Below are 12,567 nucleotides of genomic sequence, written 5' to 3' on the forward strand. Positions count from 1 at the left end.
AAGCATCTTTTTATTTTCAGTGATTGCATAAAAATGTTAAGCAGTTTTTACTTTACATTTATGTTGTGTTTTTTTTTGTGTTAGTCTCATTTATGTGTACTCTCTATGTACATTATCAACATTAGCCACTGTACTTTTGTAGCGTTTTGAGTGTTTAATCAATATATCCATATATATATTTTACAACTTCATAAATGTAATACTGTATATTGCAATTATCTATTTCTGTTTCATTATAAGTTTATGTTTACATCTGGTATTAGAGTTATATGTAATTATTTCCTTATAACTGAGATAATTGGTTTAATCCCTGAAGTGCAATGAAAGAGTTAATAAGAACTCTTTCACAGTAGCAGGTGTTAGTCCACCTCATGTTTTCCTGACATCTCTCTCTCCCACTGATGGCTGATCACTCTTCTTATGGCCAGGGAAGGCTGTCTGTGGCCAAGCATGGATGGTCGCAGTAGGGAAAGCCAGCCTTTAGACGCTTGCCTTTTTCTTTTTTAAACCAGGATCACATTTTTTTTCTTCCATGGATTTAGGTCTGTAACTTCACCATGGAGCTGGGAAAAGTTCATTTGAATCTAAAGACACTTCTGCTGACAATGATGATGTTTAAGTGGGGTGAGTAGAGACAATCTTTGTTTAATGTAAAAGTCCCATTGGGAGAGTTTATTAATGGACATAAACACACAAAACTAAATAAAATACTTTGCACTTACTTGTCATTAATAAGCCTATTAAAAAGTATATAATATGCAGAAGTAATCCTTGTAAAAAATATAATCTAGCATCTCCTGTGGTTTCTTACTTGTTCAGAAGGGATAGGAATTTAGTATAATTAACAATTCTCCTCCATAAGCAAGTGACTTTCACAAAGTTTTGTGTGATGTAAGAACTCTTCAGTGCCTCAACTGTGCATGAACTTGCTCAAAAACTGGAAATGTCTATTTCACCCTTTATAATTATTACAAACTTAAATGATTTCTTATAAAATGTAACTAGAGTGATACAACATGTTGAGGCTAAATGATTTAATCACCAAAGCTGCTTATGCTATAGACTTTCTTAGACTAATAGCATGAAGAGCGCTCTGAACTGGTGGGAGTCCAGTTAATCTGTGTCTGATTTCACACATGACTGACTCAGAATGAGACCACTCAGTCGTGCATGCTCAAATCAGAACAAACAATGAAGGAGTAGAAAAAGTTGGTTCATATCTTTCTATGCTTCAACGAAGTTACAGAATGAGGTCACATCATGTCCTGTAAATGTAGATTTTTTTTAGAAATGGTTAATAGGCAATGGTTGTTTAATGTGTCTCCTTTCTAAAAGTGGATTTATTGTTTATAGTTTGTGCATGGATGGGTATAGTCAGACTCTGAATTACAGTTTTTTCAACAGAACTGAAAAACTACTTAAAACATATAAAACTGGAACTTGACTCTGGTTTTACTTTGCTTTCGATAAAAATATTTTATGCAAAAATTAGAAAGCAGTAATATCACTCGAAGTAGAAATGTTCAACTGTAATGCAGCATATGATGTAGTTGGGAATTATCATACAAGTCTGCCCAATTATGTTTTCTAAAAAACTTTTACTCTTTAAGATAAGCTTTATTGTGCTCTATTGTGTCATTAAGTTAAATCAATTAAATGGAATAAAAGCTACAATCATATCATAAGAAATGCACTAATGCTTACATAGCTTTGCACGTCTTTAATAGGAAATGTATTCAACCATAGTCACTGACAGCTTATCTAGGACTGGGTAGCAGAGGCAGCTGTCTCAGCAGAGACTACCAGACACTTCCTGCAGCTCTGCTGGGGAAAGCCTGAGGAGCTCCTGGACCAGCTGAGACACATGGTCCCTTCAGGGTGTCCTAACCGTCCCCTGGTGGGAGATGCCTGAAGGCCACCAAAAGTAGGCATCCAGTGGGCATCTGAAAAAGATGTAAGATCCACCTAAGCTGACCCCTTTTGATGTGGAGAAGGAGCAGCTCTATGACCAAGCTCCTCACCCTGTCTCTAAGGCAGAGCCCTGCCCCCCTCATTTCAGCCTCTTGGATCTAAGATCTGGTTCTTTTGACCATGGTCCAAATTCCATGACCACAGGTGAGGGTAGGAATGTAGAAGGACCAGTAAATGGAAAGCCTTTTTTGCCCAGTTCTCTCTTCACCAGAACAGACTGGAGCAGAGTCCACAGCACAGCAACAGTTGCACCAATGCTTCAATTCAATTCAGTTCAGTTTATTTCTATAGCACCAATTCACAACACAAGTCATCTCAAGGCAATTTACAGTTCAACCAGATCATCCAGTCAAATTGATTTAAAATTGGTTTTCTATTTAAGGAAAACCAGCTGATTGCATCGACTCATTGACTCTCCAGCAATCCCTCACACTAAGCATGCTTGTAGTGAAAGTGGAGAGGAAAAACTCCCTTTGAACAGGAAGAAACCTCCAGCAGAACCAGGCTCAGTGTGAGCGGCCATCTGCTGAGGCCCACTGGGGTTCAAGGAGACAGAAGCAGAGATACAGAAAGCAACCGTAAACCAGCTCCACAGGCGGCCCTGACCAGGAAACACACAGCCAGGCAGACGAGCTCCGAGCCAGCTCCCATGTCAGAGGATGAAGAGAGCACATCCAGTTAGTCACAGTCAGAGAAACAGGACTACACTGGAAAACAGGCCGATCTCCAACAGCTATAAACAAAAGTGTTGATGGCAGCAGCACAGCTGATATTTCTCTCCAAGATGGAGTCACAGCCAAACAGGAACAGACCAGATTAAGCTACAATGAGAAAAACTGGAGACAGCATAACGTAAGAGATTGAACTAGCAGATTCTGCAGTCTATTGATCCCTCACTCATAAATACTTAACTCCTCCACCTAAAGCAGGAGCTTTCCTTCAAACGGGCTCGAATAGATTAGGGCTGCAACTAATGATTATTTCCCAAATTAATTTATCTGTCAATAATTTCTTTTGAATAATCAATTAATAATTGGATAGCCAAAAGTTCCTTAAATAAAAATTTGTATGAAATTAAACCAGGTGAAACTAAAATCTTTCCACTTGAGTTGTTCTGGAAAGAGAATATTGATAGATTTATCAAAAGTGCAATATGTTTATGCATCTGCTTGGTGTGGGGTCTGAAGATTTTTCTCTAGTTAAAAATGAAAAACACATTTTTTGAATTTTTGGAACAATTTTTGATGGATATTTTCTTTTTCTATCTTTCTTTTAAAGAACATCTTATCCATTTGGCGTAAAAAAAACAACCTGTTAAACTTTTTAAGATTCCATGAATATGTAAGAAAAAAAAACCTAAAATGGCAATGAAGTGTTTTTTCTAAATATATTAATTTAGTCAAGACAAAGTGAAGCAGATAAGAAGGAAGCTATAAAGAAACCACTTAATCGTATTATAGAACATTATTATGGATCATTATGTCCTCTAATGTCCATTTACCAGCTACAGAGGGAAGCAAATACAGAACATCTGCTCCTCTCCTGTCTTCAGTGCTGCTTAAGATCTTATTTTCTTTAACAAAGTAACATTAAAATGTGGTAGAGAGGGGAAGGGATAGCAGAACATGAGCAGTTTATAATACTGAAACAAACACAGCAGTCAATATGGTTCAGTTTTCAGAGCATCATCTTTTTTCCCCAACAAACAAATTTCAATCTTAAAAAAATTTATTCAAGCTGCAATTTTAGCAGACTTTTTGGGGGGCTTGGTTTGGTTTTCTTCTTCTCGATTTCTTACCTATAAATCTTCTAAACCAGTGTCCATCATCTCCTTTTCTTGGGCGTTGTCATGTATTATGGTGTAAATTCATTGTATAAATGCTCCTTTCTGAAGTATCAAATATAATAATGGAATAAGCATTCTAAATGTATATTCTCTGAAGAAGAATACAAAAAGAAGACAAAAGGGTTAAATACTTGAATACTTTCTTACCTCCTGTTTCATTTAATTTGGGTCTGATCACTGTTTGTGCTGTTGACTCATAAAAATTTGATCAAAAGGCAGTGGATAGGTCCCCATTCTATCGCAAGGCAGAGACAGGGAAGGACATGCACACAGACACAATCACACCTAAGGCAATTTAGAGAGAAGTTAACCTAGCAGTCATGCTTCTGGACTTTGGGAGGAAGCTGTAGAGCCCAGAGAGAACCGCAAACTAGAAAACATGCAAACTAGACTTGAAACCCAGTCGGCCCCGGCAGATGGCCGCTCAAACTGGGTCTGGTTCTGCTGGAGGTTTCTTCCTGTTAAAAGGGAAGTTTTCCTCTCCACTGTCGCTACAAGCATGCTTAGTGTGAGGGATTGCTGAAGAGTCAATGAGTCGATGCTATCAACTGGTTTTCCTTAGAAAACTTTGAATCAATCTGACTGGATGATCTGGTTGAACTCTAAAGTGCCTTGAGATGACATGTGTTGTGAATTGGCGCTATAGAAATAAACTGAATTGAAATTGAGTGTGACTCAAACCCCGAAGCGTGTTGCTGCAAGTCAACAGTGCTACAAACTGTGCCACCATACAGTGTCCTTCTGGTATCAGGTTTCGCTACAGTAAATTTTAACACTAGAACTTCTACGGAGGGGTCAATTTACCTTTTTACCTAAAAGCCCTACAAGAGGGTCATTTGACCCTTTGGACCTCCTGCGGACACTCCTTTTGTTGTGGAAATGTGGCTGTTAGCAGCTCATAGCTGTCACTTGAGTCACAGAGTCGCTTGAGCCTGTGTGGGGAAGCTACACAGGCTAAAAGCTTGGCCAGTTTTTAGTGGATTTTTATGCAGTGAATCATCAGGATCAACGAGAATTTGGGATCAAAACTCTAAACATTTATTGTTAAAAAAATACAAAACATATTTACAATGAATGCAAAAGCAACTGTTTTCCCAGTTTTCGTGTGGAAGGTTGTGACTCAAGTAACTTATTTTTGTGTGCCAAAGATAGAAGAAAAAGAAATTACAAAGAAAAAAAGCATATTTACAAAGAATGCAAATGAGTGAAATGCATTTGAGCAGTCACTAACAATTCTGGCACTGCCATTGCTCCTTTCGGCATTTCCCACATGTGTATTTGTAACACTTTTCACAGCGCACTGTTGTCCTTGCATTTGATTTTAGCCTGACACTTGGCTCTTTGTCCGAGTTGTGGTGTGGAGGGTTGTTGCCGAAGCAATTGCTCCTTTTGGGCCTTTTTCATACCCACGTGGGAGTGAGCCAACTCTCTTGCCAGTTCAAACAGGAAATCCACCCGTCTTTCCTTTCTCCCGGTGCATAATTGATAGAGCACGTGGGCATTCAGTGCTGCAATGTCTATCATGTTGTAGAACACTGCTACTGGCCAGCGCCTTGTTGCTGCGCGGACAGTGTATTCCCGCACCATCTGGTCCATGATATCGACGCCGCACTTTGTTGTGTTGTAGAGTGTGATGGTGTTTGGCTTCTTTTTGGTGGTTTTCTCCATTCTCAATCGTTGAGAACATACACAGTCTTCTTCCGCTTGGGCGCATACACAGTCAGTGTGGCACCAGTGGATGAAAATACCTGGGTGGTAAATTCATTGCTGTGCATCTGTCGAGTTGACGGTGGGATTTGTTGGCGAATCCTGTTGACTGTGCCGAGGATGGTTGTATTCCGGCTAAATAGGCGTTTTGCAAGTGACAGTGATGTAAAGAAATTGTCTGTGGTAACATTTCTGCCCTTGTCCAAGAATGGTTCCATCAGCCTCATGACTACACTCTCAGACACTCTCTCCCCACGAGGCCGAGTGGGGTCCTTGCCAAGATATGGGAGGATGTTGCAGACGTATTTGGTTTTCAAGTCACACGCCACCCAAAACTTGATACCAAACTTGTCTGGTTTAGTTGCAATGTACTGTAGGAAACAGTAGCGAGTCTTGCACGGGAAAAGTTGTTCGTCAATGGTGATGCCCCACAACAGATTCCAATCACTTTTGACAACATTACATTTTATGAACAATTCAACAGTGTCACAGACTGAAAAGAGGGACAAGAGGGACTCTGGAAAAATTCAGACTATGGCTTGAGCTTTCAATCACGGCACAATGGAACTATTGATTACACTATGGAATAGGGCTGGGCGATATAGAAAAAAAGCTTATCAATAAAAAAAAATGCATATTGATCGATATCGATAATTATTGAAAAGATTTGAAACCATATTTTATGTGCAGCTCTGCCTGGACTTTTTATAATATTGCTAGATGATTTAATTTTAATAAAAAACACAAACACAGACTTCGAATTAAATCTTTATTTAACTTTTTTAACCATAACAGAATTGTTTTAAAGAAAAATAACTTAAGAGACCTGGGTTATGTTATTAAATACTGACAAAGAATAAACTAAAGTGACCAGAAAAGTGACCAAAATGAATATAACAAATAAATAAATGCCCCCCCACCGCCGCCGCCCTCGTTTCCTGCTTTAACCTGAGTTATTACTTTGAAGTTGCTGGCCCCTCAGCATTTTAATCTCAATTGTTAGAACTACGTGGGAAACTGCCCAGAACTGAATATATATATATATTTCCCGAAGATTCCTCGGAGGAGAGCCGCGCCGGGGCCCACACAGCTCGTACTTCTGCGGGTGTGAGCGGCTGAGATGATAAAAAAAGTTGGTTGCGTTATCAGACTTCGTTTTCACTGGTTCCCGACACATTTTACAGATGACTGTGGTTTGTTTTTTGTCCGACTTGCCATGACCGAAATACTGCCAGACTGCCGAACTACAAAAACCTTTCTTTGAAACAATTTCCTCCGCCTCTCCTTGCTGCGACATCTTCATGTGCTCTGTGTTGTGGTTTGAGAGGGCGGCGCTTGGTGACGGCGTGCCTGGGTCTGCGATTGTGATTGGTTGGGAGGAAGCAGTGACTAGCATAAACCTACATGCTAGGCTACAATGAGAAGGAAGGAAAACTGCGTTTCTTTTTTATCGAACTTTTATCGACCATCTTTTTTTCTATTGCGCCACACGTCTATCGATCGATATATATCGTTATTGAATTATCGCCCAGCCCTACTATGGAAATACTGACTTGAAATATGTCTCATTTCTTTTACTTCTATATCTCTATATTATATCATAAATGTATCTGTCAACACTCTTTCCTGGTCATGTTAATCTTGTCTGCCTCAACTGACCTAGTATGTTTTTTTGCACATTTTTTTGCAACTCATAGAATGTTCTTTGCACAATTATCTTTATTACTCTTACTTGTACATAACCATTTGCAAGGATGTACTAAATGATTGGGACATGTACAAAAGCATTTGAAATTTGATGAAAGTTATGATAAATGCCATTCTGTTGTGAGGAACTGCAAATTAGTTTTGGGATTTGTCCATGTTTTGAGAATGACATATCAATTTCAAGAAATGGGCAAAACCAAGGGAGAAAAACTGTAACACACTGGGAAGAAGCTGTCTGTCCCTGTTTGTCTTGGCTGTTACCACTGTGAGGTGTGACCCCCTCACCCCTCACCCCACACATGGCCCATAACAGCCTCATTACCATGACAAAATGAGTGATTAGTGTATTCGGGAAAGGCCGCCGGGTCAATTGACCCCTCTCTGGTAGTTCTAGGTAGGCAGAAAAATCCTGGTATTTCTAGTGTTAATTGTTTAAGTTGTCTGTCCTTTTACAGATGGATAAGAATAAAAGAAACAGATAGGAAAGATAGGAAAGGAAAAAAACCTGCAACTGTCTTTATCAAAATATGTTAAAGGAAATGAGAATTTATTGATGCTTCTAATATATATGAAGAATATATAGCTTTTCATATATGAGAATGGAATGCCAATTAAGCTGTTGTGACTGACTGTGTCATATTTAAAAGAGGGTTTTGTATTTGTAATTACCGAACTGATTTATTAGGATACGGTGTGTTTGGATGTCTTTTAGCTCTTAGTAACTACAAGAAAATTCTCTCACACTACACTGTCATGTGGAGCAGCTTAGGTAAGAACATATCTCAGTCAGATTTGAGGCAGATTGTGATGTCACAAACTCGACCCAGACTACAATTAACCTGCCTCCCTATGTTTATCTATAAACACTGTTCACCATTCGAAGATACACACCCAAAGACAGAGCTAAAGAGGAAGGATCTATGAAGGAACGAACATTCCGTCTTAAAGACTTAATCTGTACAGGTATCGTGCCAGAAGATTAGAGGAGCAGGGGGATTGTCCTCAAGATGCCAAAGCGATTACAAAATGGAGAGGTTGAAGAGGTCATGGTGGCTGTCAAAGCTGCTTGAGTAAAGAACCAGGGGAAAATGAGGATTAGGGGAATATAACATAGTGTCATTTAGCAAAAAGTCAGAACTGACAGTCAAATACAGAATTTTTCTTGGTTGAGGCGATAAAATAGCTCTGCTGGGAATAATGCTGTTAACTATGTACAGTAAGCAGAGAGTATATAAAATGCCTGGTAGACATTAGTGTTACATCATCATTGGAGTTGAGTTTTTGTTTCACTTTAACTACTGGTGAATAGGAATTCAGTGCTAATAGTATTTTAGCACTAAATAAAATACATTATTACATAAATTCTTGCGTTCTCTTCTCTTGAAATGACTAATTGTTATTTGAAATGCCATATAGAATATGCATTAATCCCAAGAACTGCAAAATGATCCCCCTCAAAAGTTTTAAAACAAAAATCTTAATTGACAGCAAATAAACACTCATAAACATGTGAAAACAAAATTAATAAAAGATGATGAGTTAAATAAAGAATATTGATGACAAATAATGAGAGGCCATTTTCAAGACCAAATTAGTTTAATTATCTCATGTTTTTTGTACGAAACTCTTAAAAAAACACCTTAATGCATATTTACATTTAGTCAATTATACTTTTTTGACAAATTTGGTGCTTAGTTCTAGTTTTGGGGGAAGGAGATTGCTTTGTTTTGCCAAGTGGGAGTGGCATAGAGCTTGGAATCCTGAGGTCCTGTTTTCAAGCTTCACTCTTGGTCTCTGAGCAAGAACCTTAGCCCCACAGTGCTCCCTGGGCACCCCACGATGGCGGCGGATGGCTCCCCAAGGGGATGGGTTAACTGTAGAGGTAAATCAATAAAGTTCAGCTAGATCAAGGGGTAAGTCACCTGTCCTGCAAATAGGAAGCCTGGGTTTGTATCACAGCTGCCAGTGTGGGTCCTTAACTAATGTCTGCTTTGGGGAGTGGCGGCATTAACCCCACACTACTCCCCAGGTGCCGCACAATGGCAGCCCACTGCTCCCCAAGGGAATGAGAATACAAAGAGTTCATTTCATTGCTCGGTACTTGTGACAATGTAATGACAATAAAAAATGCTGGAACTAGTAGCAAATGTTGCTCTCCATGTTTTTCTCTTTGGGTTATATCCCAAAGTAAGATTTTTAATAAACTGAATTGTAAAATTACAATTTTTTACGTAAAAAAAACATACTTTACTATGTTCAGAGCTATTGCTGTCACATTACAGTTTTTTCAATGTTTGTCCTAATAAAATTGTTTTATTCTTGAAGTTCTGATTAGTCAGACATACAAATTTGAATGTTGCACTCCTGAAACAGAAATGACTCTGTCTTATTAGACCCATGCTGTCTTATTAGACCCATGCTGCACGTTTTTTCTTTTTTAACATTGTTCTCTCTGGAGCAGCCCGGCATGGACATGCAGATCAATCCATCGCACTCTTCTTCTTCAATTCTTTTTCTGCTTCTCCCACCACTTACATTGACGTAGAGCACAGATCAGATGTGCCTAAACATCAACTAGATGCGATGTTCCAAACAACAGAATTAGCCAAACAATTAACGGTCACGTTAAACAAATCAATAATACAGCGAACAAATGTAATATATCGAAATGAAATGTGCTCAGGGTGCAACATGAAGTTGTAATTACACCATAGAAAGTTACTGAACACCTTAGAATTGTATTTAATTTAATCCAATTCAGTTTATTTCTATAGAGCCAATTCACAACACATGTCATCTCAAGGCATAGTGTCATGATGGGTTCTCAAATGGAGACCCAGTTATGCAGAACACCACAAGGCGGACACGAGGATAAAAGTTCAACAGTTTATTAAGCACAACACAATATGAACTGGGATCTGGTTCGGGCCTGGGTCCTGGTTTCACTGGAGTCTGCGTGAGAGACAGAGCTGTTATGAACTGCTGGCAGGGCTTGGTTTTCAAGTGAGCTCAGATAGTACCTTGAGGGTTCTTGAGTAATTCTCCTTGGGGGAGTTTCTGTTGGTTCTGGAGAAGAGTTTATCAGCAGAGTCCGTAGCTGCTTCAGCGTCTCAGGTCTAGCTTGGGCAGACCTTAGTTTGGTTCTTCCAGCTCTAGTCCTGAGCTGCTTGGGATTTCTCAGAAAGTCTTCAGGGTTTGGCTCAGAGGGTCGGCTCGGCAGGTTAGCTCTCCAAGAGCTTTCACAGAAGAGACTCGGGTTTCCTGGGAACACAGAGAGAGAAGTTAGAATCCTATCTGGATTCAAGGTCATGGGGATTCACAAGGAGCAAGGCTTTAGCGCTGACCAACTGGAACAACACTGCGGCGTTGAGGTAAGGTCTGAAGACAGCTTATGTAGTGGATCCTCTGATGGTCTTGATGAGCTGCACCTGTGCAGGAGGCTCCCTCAGAGGATCCACGGCGGACTCTGCTGGAGAAAGATGGGATTTTCTCCAGCTCCCAACAGTACCCCCCCCTCAACGACCGCCCCTTGGCGGTCCGGAGGAAGTGGATGGACAGGAACGCTCGTACTCCTCTATGAGTGTAGGATCGAGGATGTACGAGCCTGGGACCCACTGACGATCTTCAGGCCCGTAGCCCTCCCAGTCGACGAGGTACTGCCATCCGCGACCTCGTCGACGGGAGTCTACGATGCGGCGCACCGTGAAGGCCGGATGGCCATCGACCTCCAGGGCGGGTGGTGGGGAGTCGGACGGTGGGCACAGAGGGCTCGAGGAAACAGGTTTAATCTGAGAAACATGGAACGTGGGATGGATACGGAGGGTCTGGGGAAGTTGCAAACGAACAGAGGAGGGGTTGATGATGCGAGAAATCTTGAAAGGCCCAATGAATCTCGGGGAGAGTTTTCGAGACATCCCCTTGAGGGGGATGTCTCGAGTGGAGAGCCAAACTTCTTGGCCCACAGAATACTCAGGGGCGGGGCGTCTCTTAGCGTCAGCGAAACGCTTGACTGACTCGGTTGACTGGTTGAGTGTTGCGATTGTTTCCCTCCATATCCTCTGGCAGCGACGGATGTGATGGTTAACGGACAGCACCGATATCTCTCTCTCATCTGCAGGGAAAAGAGGTGGTTGGTAACCGAGACTGACCTGGAACGGGGACTGTCCAGTGGATGCAGAACGGAGAGAGTTATGGGCATATTCTATCCACGGGAGGTATTGACTCCAATCCACAGGGTTGTTGGAAGTGAGACAGCGGAGGGTGGATTCCAGTTGCTGGTTCATGCGTTCTGTCTGGCCGTTTGATTGAGGATGGTAACCTGAAGTGAGAGATGGTTTGCAGCCGAGAGCAGAACAGAAGGCCTTCCATACCTGCGAGATGAATTGTGGACCTCTGTCCGATAGGATCTCCTGGGGGATGCCATGAAGCCGGAAAACATGTTTTATTAATAGCTGAGCAGTCTGGAAGGCCGTGGGAAGTTTCCTGAGGGGAACCAGATGGCAGGACTTCGAGAAACGATCAACAATGGTTAAAATAGTGGACATACCTCGGGAGACTGGGAGGCCGGTGACAAAATCTATAGCTATATGAGACCATGGGCGCGAGGGAACAGGAAGTGGTTGAAGCAGGCCAGAAGGAGGTTGGTGTGAGGCTTTGTTGCGGGCACAGGTGGGGCAAGCCAACACATACTCCTTAACGTCTCTGTGGAGTTTGGGCCACCAGAAGCGCCTGGAGATGAGAGCTATAGTCCTACTCACTCCTGGATGAGCGGTGAATTTGGCGGCGTGCATCCACTGGATAAGACGGGACCTGACTGAAGATGGGACATATGTGCGGTTAGGAGGACCGGTACCTGGGTCTGGTTCAGTGGCTAGGGCCGAGTTGATGAGGTCCGATATCTCCCAGTTGACCACTCCAATGGTACATGAAGCTGGGAGGATGGGTTCAGGTGTCTCAGGATGATCCACAGAGTAGAGACGAGAGAGAGAATCGGGCTTCACGTTCTTGGATCCGGGTCTGTAGGAAATGATAAGGTTGAAACGTGAGAAGAAGATTGACCACCTGGATTGGCGAGGATTTGCCTGTTTAGTTGACTGGATGTGAGCCAGATTCTTGTGGTCTGTCCACACAAGAACTGGATGCTCAGCTCCCTCCAGCCAATGCCTCCATTCCTCCAACGCCAGCTTAATAGCCAGGAGCTCACGGTCGCCCACGTCATAATTCTGTTCAGCTGAGGAAAGCCTACGGGAGAAGAAAGCACAGGGGTGTATCTTTTGATCAGAATCGAGCCTCTGGGAGAGAACTGCTCCAACTCCGGAGTCAGAAGCATCCACCTC

The 12,567-nt window shown here is 41.6% G+C and overlaps 1 protein-coding gene across 1 annotated transcript in view; it reads left to right on the forward strand.

Annotated features, from left to right (window-relative positions):
- The first annotated feature begins 406 nt into the window (after positions 1-406).
- crb2a (crumbs cell polarity complex component 2a) overlaps positions 407-12,567 on the forward strand; it is a 52,953-nt gene continuing 40,792 nt past the window's right edge. Inside the window, exon 1 of the mRNA XM_038306940.1 lies at positions 407-624. Coding sequence (XP_038162868.1) covers positions 558-624 — 67 coding nt within the window. The 5' untranslated portion in view covers positions 407-557. The remainder of the gene's footprint in view (positions 625-12,567) is intronic.

Source organism: Cyprinodon tularosa, unplaced genomic scaffold (genome assembly GCF_016077235.1).
Source record: "Cyprinodon tularosa strain WSP-4 unplaced genomic scaffold, ASM1607723v1 ctg598, whole genome shotgun sequence".
Classification (NCBI taxonomy): Eukaryota; Metazoa; Chordata; class Actinopteri; order Cyprinodontiformes; family Cyprinodontidae; genus Cyprinodon; species Cyprinodon tularosa.